Source organism: Colossoma macropomum, unplaced genomic scaffold (assembly GCF_904425465.1).
Source record: "Colossoma macropomum unplaced genomic scaffold, Colossoma_macropomum, whole genome shotgun sequence".
Lineage (NCBI taxonomy): Eukaryota > Metazoa > Chordata > Actinopteri > Characiformes > Serrasalmidae > Colossoma > Colossoma macropomum.
This window is the reverse complement of record NW_023494806.1, coordinates 30017320-30034883: the sequence shown is the minus strand read 5'-3', so window position 1 is coordinate 30034883 and position 17564 is coordinate 30017320. Positions and strand designations below refer to the sequence as shown.

Genomic DNA, 17564 nt, shown 5'->3' with positions numbered 1-17564 from the left:
GTTTAGATTTAACCAATCGGGTCCCTGATGACTGGCCAAAAATACAAAAATAAGAATAGATTGTTGTGCCAAAATCAAAATTAAACGCATCTCTTTGCTATTTTTATTGCTGCACCTTTATTAACAGCAGCTCGTGCTGCAGGAACTATATGACAGTCTGTAAAGAGTACAACCAGCAGAGCTGTGAGAGCTTACAGCAGTACAGAGCTGAGAAAGCAACACCCCCCCAGGTGTGTGATCTGGGACAGCCCCCAGTTTAAGCACTCCCACATCATTACTCACATAAGAACTGTAATTTAATAATGTGCTTCAGGTGTGTTTCTCCTTCTCTGCGAAGTCTGAGACCCTCTGTGTGGAGAGTATTATACTACAGTCCAGTGTGGGGAATCAGCCACAGCAGCACAGTGAGTAAACAGAGACTGTTGTAGCTTCATAGACTTAAAATAACTACTGAGCTGTGATCAGAGGGGGCGCCTGGCCTCGCCTCGTCTGGAGTTCCGGGGCTTCAGCCTCAATATTTTAATATTTTTAAGCAGCTCTGAACCTGTGAAATAATTCTTTCAGGGTTAGATGTATGGCAGGTGGTCTTTGGGGAGGGAGTCCCAGTAGAAAGCCTGACTATGTGATGAACTCATGTTGTAGTTTTGGGAGGTTTACCCCTGTAGTGTGTTCAGTAGCATAACGAGGCAGGAGTCAGTAGTGTAATTACTGGAATGCGAGGGGAGGCAAGTGCTCTGGGGCCGAATGACAGGACCCCTCATATAGACATAATTGTACACCAGTGACTCTCAAACAGATCCAGTACCTCAGTTCCTTTTTATTCAGCATTTTTCAGTAGGGGGCTCATTGATCCTAGTTGATCCACTGGCAGGAGCCCCCTTTTTTTGCTAGCTGCTAATTTGTTCTTATGAATGACATGTTTGGTGATGAGAATACAGAAGTATCAGTAGAGCGAGTAAAGAAGTGCTCCTGAATACAGTCTGTACTGTACAGTTTTAACAGAGTGAGTGGGCGTAGATTTCAGAGTGAGACGAGTTTATTCATGTATCTTCAAAGAGGACAAACCTTTTACATTCATAAAGCGGATGTGGTTTATAACTTTTTTACTGATTCACAGAACAAAACAGTCACACCCAGAAAATACAACAGAACTGAATTAGCAATTAACTTACTAGGAATACAGTATTTACATTTTTTTCAGAGTGCTCCAATGAAATATTGTTTTTGGTAAATGGTATATTTTTATTTGTCCACCAAACTAACTCCATGCAGGAGGAGTTCTGCCATAGCATGCATTTAAATATATTTTAAATAAATGCACTAAACTTGAAAGCAGTGCATTAAGAACAGACAAACTCTCCAGCAGGTACAGAAACATCATGTACAAATATGACATGAACTTGGTAAATTAAGATCATTTCCAAATAAATCAAGAGAAATGTACATGTTTTAAACCGCTTGTAGATAAATTAGGATCTGTGCTGCTGGGGTCTGTACGAGTTGTAGAGGATGGACTGTTTTCTCCAATAAGAAGATCATTACAGTGATCAACTCTGCTAAACAAATGCAGCAACAAGTCTCTCTGCATTGCTCTGAGACAGAAAAGGCTGAACTTTAGTGATTTTTCTCAAATGATAAAAAGCTACTTTATTGTCTGTGTTTACATGCAGATAAAACAGAGCTCAGAGTCTAAGATCAAACCCAGGTTTCCTATATCAGGTTTGGTATATGAAGCTAAAGAACCAAGTTTCTCATAAATCATTTTTCTCTGAGTTTCTTTTACCAATGATCAATATGTCAGTTTTTTCATGATTTAATTGTAGAACATTTTGTGACATCCACTGAGAAACATCTGACACACAGCTGATTAGTCTGTCTACAGAGTCTTGATCTTCAGAAGGAATAGAAATGTATAACTGGGTGTCGTCAGCATAGCTATGAAAATTTTACTATGTTTTCTAATGACATTACCTAGAGGTAGCATGTACAAAGAGAAAAGCAAAGGCCCTAAAACTGAACCTTGTGGGACTCTACAAATTTTTTTTTGATGAATGATTTCCCAGTGAAACATATTTAAATATGGTTTAAACCATTCTAAAACTGTGCCCAAGAGGTCGACCCAGCATTCAACATGAGGGATTAGAATCTTGTGATCAACGATATCAAAAGCTGGAATAAGATCCAATAAGACCAGAATAGAAGGACTTTGAGCACTGAGCCTCATTAAGAACCTGAGCCAATGCTGTCTCAGTACTGTAGTACTGTAATAGTGATATTAGATCTGCATTTAATTGCTTTCCTTAAAAAAAGTAAGGTTTGAAATTGGTCTGATTATATTTAGCACAGTTTATAATAATGAAAACATCATTTTGAACACAATCAAAATAGATAAGGATGTCGGAACTGATGTAGGTGGCTTATCAGGAACTTGAGCTCTGCTCTGTCTCCTCAAGGCTGTTTTATTTTGAAAATGAATTGCAGAATTGCAGATTATAGAAGATAAATTACCATGAGACACATTAGCTGAGAACTTGTAGGAGATCTGCTCTCAGTTTAGTTTTCCTCCATACATGCTCTGATTGACGACAGTTTCTCTTGAGCTGGCTGCAGGTGAAAGTGTACAGGTCATTTGGAAGGCACATAATTACATTTTAATTTTAAAAAATTGCTAAAAAACAGCATTAGGTGATAAAATACCTGATTGAGTTGAAGCTGCCTCTAAATCTTCTAAGTATTAATAACATCTGCAAAATCATCAAGATATCATTCAGATAAAGTTCAAAAAGAACCGTAGATGATCAAGTAATGGACTGGTGATATAACATTACATTATACAGCTCAGCATAAAAGACAAAAAAGACACATTTTGAATTTGAACTGGTTAAATTGGTTATTAAGTTTAATCAGCTCAGTACCTGAGAACAGCAAAAACAAAAAACAAAGACAAAATGAAACCAATAGTTTAAAAAGAAGTGCTCTCGCCTCACAGCAGCAAGAAGGGCAGGGTTTGATTCCCCGCCTGGGTGACCAGGGTACTTCCTGTGTGGAGTTTGCATGTTCTCCCCGTGTCTGAGTGAGTTTCCTTCCACAGTCCAAAGACAGGCGGTCAGGTGAACTGGAGATACTAAATTGCCTCTAGGTGTATGTGTGAGTGCATAGGTCTGTGTGTCTGCTCTGTGATGGACTGGCGATCTGTCCAAGGCGTTTCCGACTCTCCACCCAATGAGCACCAGCTCCCCCCACAACCCAGGAGGAGCTATTAAGAAATTAGGCCAAGAAAGAAATTAAGCCACAAAAACTAAAAAAACCTAGCGAACTAGGATTTAGCTAGCTAACTACTGTCTTGTTCATTCCTATATACTGTAAAAATCATCAGACATTACAGTTTTACGCTGGAACTCCTAAATTATGAACCACAATCTCTTCAGCCCTGCTATTCTGTTCACTAACACTCAGATTAAAACCTTCCTCTTTTCTCAAAGCTCCAGCTCATTCTCTTATTCTGTCTCCACTAGTTGCTGCTGATATGGTTTTGTTTATATTTTATTCTATTTAAATATGTATTTGATTGTGATGCTTCTGTAAAGCTTCTGCACAGCACTGTGTACAATGAAGTAAATATAAACTGAAACTAAAGTCAAATGCAACATATAAATTGTATTTATAAGTTAATCAAATGTACACCTAAATATTTCTTTCACAAGTTCTTTCTTTATACTTGAGTCCATTGTATGGTAAAAGTGCATTAAACCAAGTTAAGCTGCAGACGTGAAGCACTGGGGAAAGAAAGTTAATGTGCTGTATTTCCTGTTGATGTTGGCTGGTTATCTAACTATGTTAACTTACTAGTGATCACTTGGGTCGACGTAAGATCACGCTGTACCCGTACACACTCAGACAAAGTTCCATTTTTATGTTTTCATGGTTCTTTATTGTCTTCAAATGTGTAAATATTTGTTCTATGTTATTAGCATATTTGCTAATATTGTTAGTTACCTGGCTATATAGGTATTTTCAAGAATATTCAATATTCTGTGTAATAGATTATGTAGCGAGAGTAAAAACACAGCATTAGCCAGTGAGAGCTTACAGAAAGCTCGGTAAGGGAGAGGCCTGAGGAACAAGCAGAGGAACAAGCAGAGGAACAAGCAGAGGCAAGTACAGAATTTAGCGAGGGCGGGGCTGAGCAGTTTCAAAGCGCAGTGTGTGCAAACACTTCTGGAAGAGTTCATATGAGGATTTTCATCATTATAGTAGAGTTCGTTTCAGTCCTGTCTAAAATCACAGTCACGTGATAGATGATGAACCTTCATGTCCATCATCTGCTCAGCGCTGTGGAGACACAAGGTAATACAAACAATACAGAACAAATCCAGATGTTTAGAACCAAAAGATATTACAATGTACAAAATCTCTGGATTTGTGACCTGAGGTGCCCCCTGTTGTTTCTATTGTCTTTCCTGTCTTGAGCCTATATTCTCGTTCTATAGACTGTTTTTCAGCCTTACCTTTAGATAATAAACTCTTTTGCTGCATGTATTGAAATTTATGACACTGACCATGTGGCTTCATGCTGGTGTGGGTGTTTACTGCATGTACTTGCACTCGAAGATACGGAAAACCACTACTTAAGTGCTAACATTGCCCTCTTGAGGGGAATCTGAGAAATTCTCAATACATTTCTCAAAATGAACATCAAAGAACAAACATACTGCTTGTTTTTTTACACTTAAAATGATAATTTCTTCAATTTACAGAGGTTTAAACTTTTTAGAAGTATGTATCTCAGTGCTAAAACAGTTTTGTGCTTTATCACTTGCAACATTTATAGCACCAGTGCTACATGCTCAAACATTTATGTACAGCCCTGATTATAGAGGTTATTGTAATATTGTGGTATGCTGTATGCAGATTTTTTTCAGAGCTTTCTATTTTCCATTCCACTTTAAACTGTCCAGCACTTTAAAGGTGCCAGAATGTAACAGTTGCACCAATTATAAAAAAATAAGCTGGCAGAAAAGGAAGCCAACTTCAGCCTGTCTGTCCCACTGTGGTGTGTTTGTGACTCACAAAAGAAGTAATTTGGTCAGTGATCCAAACAGTGTTAGCCTTTTCCAGAGTACACTGTGGCTATGTAGCTATGATAAATCTGTTTTCTCTCTGTTCTTGGCGCGCTGTGAAAACATGTAGAAACACAGGGTGATGATATACTCCAAAAGACTGCTTCATGAATCCACTCTGATACTCCAGAAGCAGAGCCGTGCATAAACACTGTGTGATAATAGCACTAATTTAATATGCCTTTAGGTGTCATCTTTTGTCAATAAAACTAGACTCTCACAGCACATTGTCATAAATCATGATCTCCAGTGCTGTTAAATTTAATCTAACGTCACCAAAAGTTTTATTCAGGTTTAGCGTTTAGAGCTCATCAAAAAAGACACTATTTTGGGACTAAAGGGGAAGCACCCCCTTGTGATTTTAATAAGAATTCAAATTTACGGGGAATATTAAAGATTACATTATTTGGGGAAGCATATCATCACTGTCCAAAAAAAAAGCCTCTGCATTTTTATTAGATTTTTATTTTACAAAATGAAAGCCTTTACATTTATGTTCCTAATAAAAGGACCAATAGAAATGCTCCAAAATTGCTTGACATAAAATCTGTTTACATTGGCTTACATTGAACATAAATAATGTTTTCGTCTCCTCTGTAAAAATGCCACGTTGGAGATACTTGTATTGTGTTTTTTGTTTGTTTGTTTGCTTGTGACAGTGATGATATGGGAAGAGTCTCAAGGTCAGGATTGAGGGTTGTTAGTGATCTTCAGTCCAACTACTGAAAATGCTCCCAATTCACTTTCGGTTTCTTGTGACAGTCACTGTGGAAAATGACTGCAGTGAGTTATTGTGTTATTGTGACAGACATTATTATGGTGACAGGGCTCATATGCTTCTCTGCAGCAGTCTAACAGTCGCTTTTCACAATCCAGTCAAATCCTAATGGAATTCAAACAATGGCTACACTTATTCCACACCTGAATATCCCAGGACCCCCACAGAGCAGGTATTTTTTGGGGGGTGGGTCATTCTCAGCACTGTGGGCAGCGTCCTGTGACCACTGATGAAGGACTAGAGGATGGCCAACATAAACTGTGCAGCAGCAGATGAGCTATCGTCTCTGACTTTACAGCTACAAGGTGGACTGACAAGATAGGAGTGTCTAATAGAGTGGACAGTGAGCGGACACAGTGTTTAAAAACTCCAGCAGCACTGCTGTGTCTGATCCACTCATACCAGCGCAACACACACTAACACACCACCACCACGTCAGTGTTACTGCAGTGCTGAGAATGATGCAACACCCAAATAGTACCTGCTCTGTGAGGGTCCATGGGGGTCCTGACCACTGAAGAACAGGGTAAAAGGGGGCTAACAAAGTATCAGAGAAACAGATGGACTACAGTCTGTAACTGCAGAACTACAAAGTGCGTCTATATAGTAAGTGGAGCTGATAAGATGGACAATGAGTGTAGAAACAAGGAGGTGGTCATCATGTTATGCATGATCGGTGTATAACCTCTAGCACAAACAACTGTATTGCACAGATGCGATTCAGCCGATTGAGCAACAGTAAGCTTGCCTAGTCTTGTTTGTAATTTTTACTGTATCATCTATCATTCAGTTTGATTAGTTTTTTCCATTCTTCCTCTTTGATCCATGTGTTATTGTTCTTTGCTTTATGTGCAGGCTTGGTGCAATGGACAACTCATCTGACTACAGATCAGAAGATTCTAGGTTTGACTCTTGGCTTATTTGACTTGTGGATGCATTCATGGGCTGCAGGTCCAGGAACCAGCCTTGTGACCGAAAGGTCGCTGATTTGATCCCTGAGCCAACAGGACATGACTGAAGTGCCCTTGAGCAAGGCACCTAACCCCCAACTGCTCCCTGGGTGCTTCGGGCAGGTGTGCGCATTGTCCCCTAGTGTGTATGCGGTGTTTCTCGGGACGGATGGGTTAAAATGTTTTATTATTTTCCGGTTGTGGGACTAATAAGGGTCACTTAACTAACATTTACCTTTTGCAGCGAGATCTGCATGTGCTAAAAGAACTCACTGATGATGGACTGATAGAGAGGCTAAAACTCCACTGCAAAGGAGCTGAAGAATGTGTTGGTAGTAAAGTCACTGCTGATGACTGTTTAGCATGTGCGCACATGTAGTGACTAACCTTGGGAGTGTTCATTCGTTTCAGCATGCTCATGGTGTGTGTGTGTGTCTGTAGGTCAGTTCTGTTCTCTCTTCTCTCTCTCCTCTCCTGGTCAGTACTGATGGTGTGTGTGTGTCTGTAGGTCAGTTCTGTTCTCTCTTCTCTCTCTCCTCTCCTGGTCAGTACTGATGGTGTGTGTAGGTCAGTTCTGTTCACTCTTTCTCTCTTCTCTCTCTCCTCTCCTGGTCAGTACTGATGGTGTGTGTGTGTCTGTAGGTCAGTTCTGTTCTCTCTTTCTCTCTTCTCTCTCTCCTCTCCTGGTCAGTACTGATGGTGTGTGTCTGTAGGTCAGTTCTGTTCTCTCTTCTCTCTCTCCTCTCCTGGTCAGTACTGATGGTGTGTGTGTGTCTGTAGGTCAGTTCTGTTCTCTCTTCTCTCTCTCCTCTCCTGGTCAGTACTGATGGTGTGTCTGTAGGTCAGTTCTGTTCTCTTTTTCTCTCTTCTCTCTCTCCTCTCCTGGTCAGTACTGATGGTGTGTGTAGGTCAGTTCTGTTCTCTCTTCTCTCTCTCCTCTCCTGGTCAGTACTGATGGTGTGTCTGTAGGTCAGTTCTGTTCACTCTTTCTCTCTTCTCTCTCTCCTCTCCTGGTCAGTACTGATGGTGTGTGTGTGTCTGTAGGTCAGTTCTGTTCTCTCTTCTCTCTCTCCTCTCCTGGTCAGTACTGATTGTGTGTGTGTCTGTAGGTCAGTTCTGTTCTCTCTTTCTCTCTCTCCTCTCCTGGTCAGTACTGATGGTGTGTGTGTGCCTGTAGGTCAGTTCTGTTCTCTCTTTCTTTCTTCTCTCTCTCCTCTCCTGGTCAGTATTGATGGTGTGTCTGTAGGTCAGTTCTGTTCTCTCTTTCTCTCTTCTCTCTCTCCTCTCCTGGTCAGTACTGATGGTGTGTATCGTGTCTGTAGGTCAGTTCTGTTCTCTCTTTCTCTCTTCTCTCTCTCCTCTCCTGGTCAGTACTGATGGTGTGTGTGTGTCTGTAGGTCAGTTCTGTTCTCTCTTTCTCTCTCTTCTCTCTCTCCTCTCCTGGCCAGTACTGATGGTGTGTGTGTGTCTGTAGGTCAGTCATGCAGTCCTGTAGTTCTACTGTCTGTGTCCTGATCTTACTGACAACTACACTCACTACTGGTAAGTACCTCTCCTTTATCACTCCTTTATCCTGCTCTTAAAACATTAATCGTGTGTTTTACTCTCACTTTTGTTTTTGAGAGTTTCTTTAAGCAGTAGCGTCAGAATAAAATAATCTAGTGAATATTCTCATTAGCTAGTTAGACATAGAATGATGTGATATGCAGTAAAGAACAGTAATATGATCCTCAGTGTACAGTTTATTAAAGCTTCACTATGTAAAACTGAAAGCAGCGTCATTACTGAGTGAGGATAACATAAACAGGCTAAAATATGGTGAATGAGCTGCTGTGAGTCGCCCTGTAAAGCCTGAAATAATCAGTTAAAAGTCAGAGGTGTTGGGTCGAGAGTTTTTCACACCATGTCATACGTCTTTGCGTACTAACATCACACACAGCCTCAAAAAGAACGTCCGGCTCAATATTTCGATCTTAAATGATAAAAAAAAAAAACACACTATACTGATAAACTGTTCTCAAACGTCAGATTCATCCCCTCAGGGAAGGGGTCTGAAGCACAACCCACGTTACTAAAAGTTCTTCCACATGTTGGGCCTGCAGTTACGCATTTCCACCAGAGAGGGCCAAATCCCCAAAACATACACAGTGAATCTTTAACTGTACAAACGTATTTAAAGTCTTCACTTCAGGGATGTGATCTGAGTCTTAGGGGTCACATCTCCCAAGTCTGATTTGATATTTATATTTTGTAGAGGGTATGTAGGACATGCTAGGCTGGCAGAACTGAAATCTTTTGTTTTTTCTACTGAGACATACTGTCACTGCTGTTTGTCAGATTTACAACGTAAGTGGATGTAGAGCACAATGGGATAACATGGCCTTTATAAAGCTTTATAAAGCTTTAGAAATACTCATCCATTAAAACATGCCTGGATCTGAATCTGAACCTGTGACTTGATGATGACATTTAGACATTTACTCTTCCAAATTGAGATGTTTCTATTATCCTTATTTGTCTTTATCTCTCTTTTAGATTCTGAGTCAGCAGTTCATTCAGTAAAGGTGAATCTTCATGACTCTGCTACTCTGTCCTGCTCTGAGAGATGCTCTGGTTTGGTCAGATGGACTGTGTACCATAAACCCACTGATGTTCTGGCTGAGTGTGATCAGACTTCATGTAGATCAGTGAAGGAGGGATATCAGATGATCCATGATGAGTACCTGAAGGGGAATCTCTCTCTCACCATCACTGACGCTGATTTCAGTAAGAGAGGCTGGTACACGTGTTGGTGTGACAACAAAGACGTCTGTGATGTGAATCTACAGATTGAGCGTAAGTGTCTGTCTGTTTTCTACAGTTTTTCAAAGAAATCTGCAGGGATATTTTTCCACACCTCTAAAGTTCAGTCTTAGAAGTTAGTTTAGTATTATATCCAAATTGAGGTCTGGACTCTGGGGTGGTCAGTCTGTTCTTCAGCTTCTTTGTTTGATGTGTCCGTCTCCTTTTCTCAGTGAGGTTCTTCTTGATCAGCTACACATCCTTTCAGACCCACAGCGCTGAGTCGTCTTCTCACAGTGGAAGGATGGACAGAAACACCTGTGGATGTTTTCAGATCTGAAGCAGCTTGATTTTCTCCTCTCTCTCAGAGATCAAAGCTTTAAGTGCTGTGTGGAGGAGGGGGCATGGCCAAGCGCCGAATGCAGGATGGAGAAGTAGCTGATGATATTCACCTGTGCCTTCTTTCCACCAGCCTACTTATAGTCATCTCTTCCCTCAGCAGGTGGCAGAGCCCAGAGAGAGAAGGAGACCCGTGAAGGTGAGAGAGCTGAGCCAAGGAGAGCTAAGCTGAGCTGAACTAAAGAAAAGAAAAAAAGGACTGAAAAGTCCCAGCGAGAGTCTTGTCTTAATTTGTCTGTGGGCTGAAAAGCCAAGTGGTTTTTGTGTTGTGTATAAATAAACCAGTTCTCCATCTCCACAACTGCCCCCGGCGTCCTCCCTCCACCCACTGGTGCCGAAACCCGGGAGGATTGGACAAACGTCACCATGGAGTCCTGACCACTTGGAGAGATAGTCTATTAGATAGCTTGTTGACAGCCACCAGTACTTCAACTCCGGCTACCATCTCCATCTCGAAGATGAGTCCACAAGAAGACCCAGAAGCGTTCGTAGAGCTCTTTGAGAGAGCGGCGGAAGACTGGGGGTTGCCGAAAAAGGACTGGGCCATCCTACTGCTGCCCCTGCTCACCGGGGAAGCCAAGCTTGCGGCCCAACAGCTCCCCCACTCAATCGCAGCTGGAGTTCTACGAGCTGAAAAAGGCCGTCCTCCAGAGGGTTGGTCGAACTCTGGAGCAACACCGTCAGCGCTTCCACACTACGCTGAGCTGAACTAAAGAAAAGGAAGAAAGGACTGAAAAGTCCCAGCGAGAGTTTTGTCTTAATTTGTCTGTGGGCTGAAAAGCAGAGTGATTTTTGTGTTGTGTATAAATAAACCAGTTCCAGTCTCCACAACTGCCCCCAGCGTCCTTAAAGTTGTTACATGCTGTTTATCTGATGGGGGCAGTTTTGGTGTCTTCCAGGTCTTCCAGATGGTTTTTAGGAGCCTCATTGTAATAATTTTTCAACTTCAGTTTTGTTAATACATGTTTCACTTTGATGATCTCCTACCTTCTGCAAGTGGATTATCTATCTAATTATATCTATTCTCACTACATATTCCTGAAAAATGAATAACTATATTGTAAATTAAATAAATGAAGTTTTAACTTTTGCTCAGTGCTTTGATTTGCACACAATTCATCAAGTTTCTGTTTGTTTTTTTTTCTCTTCAGCCTTGAATACTCCCGTTCAGATAAAGCCTGGTGAATCTCTGGTGCTGAAGTTGGACATATTAGATCCAGTGAAGGTTATTTATAACAGCACTGATGCAGCTGGACCATCCAGTGGTCAGATATGTACAGTGGATGGACGCTCAACACAATGTAAACCTGAATATAAACAGAAAATGGCACTGTTCTCTGCTCTTGAGCTGAGAGGAACGACGCCATCTGACAGTGGAGATTATATTATAATGGACATCAGGAATGAAGAGGTCATTCACATCTACACAGTGACCATCAAAGGTATGTATTTTTCCAGCTTTAGCTGTGTTTGTTATTGAGCTTGTAGGATGAAAGTGGATGAAAGTGGAGTGTGTAAATATATTAAAGTCTCTCTGTGTGCTTTAATGGTGGTAATGGTGGTGGTAACTCACTATATGGCAAATCTGTGTGTTCTGTAGATGACCAGCCATGTCCATGCAGAGATCAGAGAGCTGTTGTACCAGCATGGATGTTTGCTCTGACGATGGTTGCACTAGTAATTGTGTGTTTGGTATCAGTGGTGAGGAGTTTGCGAAAGAGGAGAGAAACTGAACGGCACTGAATCATAACTGCAGGGAAAATCGAGTTGAACTAAAAAAAAACTGCAACGTTCAACTTCTGTTAAAAATGATGAAAAAGAAATGAGTTATTTGCTGCTTGTATTCAGGAAACCTGCAAGATCCAATCCAAGATCTAAGACCAATTATCCAATCAGCCAATCACATGGCAGTATGAGTCTAGAGGTTCATTTAGGATTCCCCCCAAACATCATGGAAGAAGAAATTGGGATCTAAATGACAATCAGAACAGGGAGAAGCAGCGAAAGGAGGACAAGAACAGGGAGAAGGAGTAAAGAAGGATCGGACAGGGAGAAGGAGCTAAAGGAGGCTCAGAACAGGGAGAAGGAGTGAAAAGAGGGTCAGAACAGGGAGAAGGAGCTAAAGGAGGATCAGGACAAGGAGAAGGAAAGGAAGGAGGATCAGGACAGGGAGAAGGAGCGAAATGAGGATCAGAACAGGGAGAAGGAGTGAAAGGAGGATCAGAACAGGGAGAAGGAGCGAAAGGAGGATCAGAACAGGGAGAAGGAGTGGAAGGAGGATCAGAACAGCGAAAGGAGTGAAAGGAGGATCAGGACAGGGAAAAGGAGTGGAAGGAGGATCAGAACAGCGAAAGGAACGAAAGGAGGATCAGAACAGGGAGAAGGAGCGAAAGGAGGATCAGAACAGGGAGAAGGAGCGAAAGGAGGATCAGGACAGGGAGAAGGATTGGAAGGAGGATCAGAACAGCGAAAGGAGCGAAAGAGGATCAGAACAGGGAGAAGGAGCGAAAGGAGGATCAGAACAGGGAGAAGGAGCTAAAGGAGGATCAGGACAGGGAGAAGGAGTGGAAGGAGGATCAGAACAGAGAAAGGAGTGAAGGAGGATCAAATCAGGGAGAAGGAGTGAAGGAGGATAAGGACAGGGAGAAGGAGTGAAGGGAGGATCAGAACAGGGAGAAGGAGTGAAGGAGGATAAGAACAGGGAGAAGGAGTGAAGGGAGGATCAGAACAGGGAGAAGGAGTGAAGGAGGATCAGAACAGGGAGAAGGAGTGAAGGGAGGATCAGAACAGAGAGAAGGAGTGAAGGAGGATCAGAACAGGGTGAAGGAGTGAAGGGAGGATCAGAACAGGGAGAAGGAGTGAAGGAGGATCAGAACAGAGAAAGGAGTGAAGGAGGATCAGATCAGGGAGAAGGAGTGAAGGGAGGATCAGGACAGGGAGAAGGAGTGAAGGAGGATCAGAACAGGGAGAAGGAGTGAAGGAGGATCAGAACAGGGAGAAGGAGTGAAGGAGGATCAGACAGGGTAGAAGGAGTGAAGGAGGATCAGAACAGGGAGAAGGAGTGAAGGAGGATCAGAACAGGGAGAAGGAGTGAAGGAGGATCAGAACAGGGAGAAGGAGTGAAGGAGGATCAGAACAGGATCTGCTCCTTCACTCCACTCTTCTGCTCTGAGCTAAATGACTGTTCCTGAGTGTTACACAGTGTTAAAGCTGCATGTTGAAGGTGTTCATTCTGTCACTATGTTAGTAACTCAGCTCTGCCCTTTACAGAACAGCTTAGATTCTGTCTTTGTGATGAACATTAAAGTAGCTACATTAGCGCTGCATGTTCTGTAGCTGAACTCTACCTGTCTGCATGTTGTAATCCTCTCATTAGCATGTTTCAGTATAATGGACTGTGATATGCTCCGGTTTATATGACGTACAAAACTGACTACATAACACCTCAGAAATCAGTGTTTACTGATAACGTCTGTTTTCAGTAAAAAATACTGATGGATAACACAAATATTCATCAGTACAACTATAATGAGCCGCACAGGAGGAGTTACCCTTTAAAAAGAACTCATTTTGGGTTCAGGGTAACCAAACATTAATTAATCTTAAAACATACTTAAACCAAATAAAGAAACAAGATTACCTCCTGAGGCTGAATCCTCAAAACGGAAGAAAAGGTTAGAGATGAAGATGAGACATCATGAAGAAGAGCACTTACCTATCTCAGTTTTTCCTGACCCACTGATATGGAGAAAAATTCTCATGCTGTTCTTAAGCAGTGTGCACTGATCTGAATATCTGAAAATATTTTATTTGTACTGTTTTATGAAAATGTTGTGCTCTTCATGCTAATTGGACTGAAGTACTTTATCTGTCCTCTGTGCACCACGACCAGCACAGAGCATATTTGTGTATATTTGAGCTCATTTCCATGCATAATGCAGTCACTAGTCTGTGGGTCAGAGGGAGACACTTTGTTTTTGATAAATCTGTGACACTACATTGTTTGTGTTTAATGCATTTATGAGAATGTTAAAGAATCTCTGATTGATTTGTGTTCATGCTGTACTGCTGTAAACCTTGGTGCTAAGAAGGACCTGCTGTGAGTCAGAACTGATGCTGTAGTTCTGATTTGAATGTTTGCATGTATGTTTTATGCATGATTATGATGAAATGCTGCTTTGCTACCTCTCTTTTACACACAATCCAATTTACTCTTATTTACTTTGTGTATTCATCTTTTGTTAATTGGCTTTAGAAAATTATTTTAATCATAATATAAAAAATCAATTATATTCAGCAATGCTCACATTTAGATTAAGACTCATAATGCAGTTAAAAATGACACCAAATACGCTTAAATAACAATAAATATTAAAATAGCTGAACTCACATGTTCATCTGACACATTTTTCTCTTCTTTTGAGAACATCTCATTTCTTTTTAAAGACTTTCTTCTCTCGTGTCACTGCTGTGAGGATACTTCTGACTTTCTTTTGTTTAATAAAACTCAGTTTAATCTGAGATTCTGTGTTTTATTACTGAGAAAGATGTTGAGGGTTTTATGAGCTGATATTAATCTTCACCATAAACACTTAGACACTAAACAGAGCTCTGCTTTTGTAATAAGCTCTGTAGCTGAAGGATGCTAATCAGGATGCTATCAGAGCTTCATCAGGGCATTCAGCCATGAAAAAACATAGTAAAAGGTCTATTTAAACAGAAACGGTGGTTCCATGAACACATTCACTCCATTCTTGGCATCCTTTTCGAAGAATAGTCAGATCCTGATCAAATGGGTCTAAATACGGTACATTAATTTAAAAATGTCTTCTAATGTCTTCAGTAGTTGTGTACACCGAGCTACAGCAGCGCTTTTGTAGAGACTTTATTAGAATCCACTGTGTGCTGCCTTTTTAATACGGTGGGGTTTATATACACGCCGCTGATTGGGTAACACCTCTGGCACACTCATCAAATGAGAGAATACGTACCACAAAGCCTGTTACACACCACCACTCACCGTTTCATACAATTTAGACAAAACATATGAGAGACTGAATGTACTCCAACTTTATGAGTGGAGCTCCAACCCCAGTGTAATTTGCTGGGCCCTATGCAACCTACATACTGAGCGCAACTACTCCATATTCCATTTAAAGACATAATACACTGCGTTTTTGTTCTAAGCTACTGACTCCGCCCACAAACAAACAATACAGAACACAGCTAGTGTCATACACTGAAGTTTAAATATGATATTTTAATAGAATAGTCACTATTTTATTAATCAAATTATAAATCACATTATTCTACCTTCCTAAAACACTAAGATGTTTTGTTTATTTTACATTTTATTCTTTTAGGTGGTCATAATTGTAACACTATAAAGTTTGGTCAGTAGGGGGGGCAGTGCACTCACCCCTTCACCTCAAACTCAGGCAAGCAGCACAACCATTGGCTCACAAGCTGCTGAATGCTGTCTTTTTATTGGCTCCCTACAAAACATAAAGGAAAACACCCATAAAGACATTATTATTATGAGTAGTACTAGTAGGCCTAGTATTAACAATGTATAGCACTGAGGGTAAAGATGTGAACCAAAGCATGAACACATTTTCATCATCTTTCATGCTGAAAGAGAAACACTTCCAGAATAACCACCTGAGTTTAATACAAATGTGTTGTGTATGTACAATGTACATTAACTGTAGATGTTTATAGGTTTGATAATTAAATCAGGGTAAGATAAATATGCTTAATTACATTTAAATTGGAATTAGCTGTTGGTTATAAAAAGCCAAACTGAAGCTAAAATAAGTTACTGTGCTGTTTAAGACCAGCAGGTGGTGCTGTTACCCAAGCTATTGTTAAACCTGTGGCAGAACATTATTAAAGACCCTGTTCAATATAAACAGTGTACTGAAGAGTGATTGGGCTATATAGCCATCCTTACTTGTAGTTCAGTAGTTCATAGAATTATGGGTAGTGTAGTCCCTCTTACAGTAAAAGTTAATGTGACTCTAATAAAAAATACAGGTGGTGAAGTCACTTATTCTAACTTCTGATCCTGAATAATCCTGGAGTTCCATATGAGCAGTAATCACTGTGTTAGAACTACAGAACGGGCTGAGGTTTCCTGCATTTTATACATTTTATGCAGTTTAATGAGCTTAAATCCCAACATTTAATCCTGTCAGCAGCTCCGCAGCTCTTCTGTTTAGGTTTTAACAGAGAATTTGTAGAGAGGAGAGGAGAGGAGTAATACCAACCAATCAGCACTCAGTAGCAGTAATGTTAACCAATCAGCACTCAGTATCAGTAATGTTAACCAATCAGCACTCAGTAGCAGTAATGTTAACCAATCAGCTCTCAGTAGCAGTAATGCTAAATAATCAGTGCTCAGTATCAGTAATGCTAACCAACCAGCAGTCAGTAGCAGTAATGCTAATCAACCACCATTCGGTGGTAACAATGTTTACCAATCAGCATTCAGTAGCATTATTGTTAACCAATCAGCACTCAGTAGCAGTAATGTTAACCAATCAGCACTCAGTATCAGTAATGCTAACCAATCAGCATTCAGTATCAGTAATGTTAACCAATCAGCTCTCAGTAGCAGTAATGCCAACCAATTAGCGCTCAGCAGCAGTAATGCTAACATTCTGCTTCCCGAAGTCCGTTTGCTGTAGTAAATCTAAATTCTAAATTTTAATTATAATAAGAAACAGAAGGTTTTCTTTGCTTTTTGGTTTTTAGAGAAATACATCCGTCTACATTCCAAAATTAAAAGAAAGGGAAGAAAAGTGTAAAAGAAGGTTCTGGGCACATAATTAGAAATATGTTTAACTTTCTGTTTTTAGCCATCTATCTGCTAACACCCACATTTACTGAGGACTCTCTCGCTGGCACCCTCTGGCGTTCAGCCGTCCTGTTTTTGATATAAGGGCTGTAGTTTAAACTGAAAGTACACAGTTCCCCATTTGACAGACGTCTCTGAACAGTCTAAGTGACAGGATGAGCTTCTCATGGTGCGGAATTTGAAAATTTACCACGAACAGTACAGTGAGTACATAAACTTTACAGCAATGAGCTCTGACTCTCAGCGCGCTGATTCAGCTGTGCAGCATCTTCTGACTTAGACTATCCAAATAATTAAAAAAAAAAATGTGTAGGACCCCCGCCCCCAAGGGAGGACCCCCACGGTAAGCACCACTAAATATTTCCTAGCTTTTTATTAATAAAGTGTATTGAACACTTCTACAGAGCGCAGGTTTCCCAGCACTCTCAAACACTGTGATGATGATTATGATGATAATGAATTGTGACTGAGCTCATCAGGTCTTAGAAACCATAATGAGGTCCGGCATTATGGGCTCATGTAGTGACCAATAAACAATTTAATATCCCAATGAACCCACAGGGCTTTAGAAACGCTTTTATAGCGGCCCGCTTTGAAGTGGTTCATATGAGTGTGTATAAAAGCATTCAGAGTGTTTCTCTCTTCTCTCTCTCCTCTCCTGGTCAGTACTGATAGTG

At 40.8% G+C, this 17564-nt stretch overlaps 1 protein-coding gene across 1 annotated transcript; it reads left to right on the top strand.

Moving 5' to 3' along the window:
• The first annotated feature begins 296 nt into the window (after nucleotides 1-296).
• LOC118826931 lies at nucleotides 297-12591 on the top strand. Its single transcript, XM_036598017.1, has 6 exons — nucleotides 297-404; nucleotides 6754-6801; nucleotides 8323-8390; nucleotides 9384-9683; nucleotides 11180-11470; nucleotides 11629-12591. The coding sequence occupies exons 2-6, from the start codon at nucleotides 6764-6766 to the stop codon at nucleotides 11769-11771; spliced, it is 840 nt and encodes a 279-aa protein (XP_036453910.1). The 5' UTR covers nucleotides 297-404; nucleotides 6754-6763; the 3' UTR covers nucleotides 11772-12591.
• The last annotated feature ends 4973 nt before the right edge of the window (nucleotides 12592-17564 follow it).

Excerpts from the sequence above, each read along its gene's own strand:
- LOC118826931 (XM_036598017.1), top strand. The coding sequence starts at position 6,764 with ATGGACAACTCATCTGACTACAGATCAGAAGATTCTAG. Across the intron at positions 9,684-11,179 it reads TGTGAATCTACAGATTGAGC|CCTTGAATACTCCCGTTCAG; the intron begins GTAAGTGTCTGT and ends TTTTCTCTTCAG. Across the intron at positions 11,471-11,628 it reads CTACACAGTGACCATCAAAG|ATGACCAGCCATGTCCATGC; the intron begins GTATGTATTTTT and ends TGTGTTCTGTAG.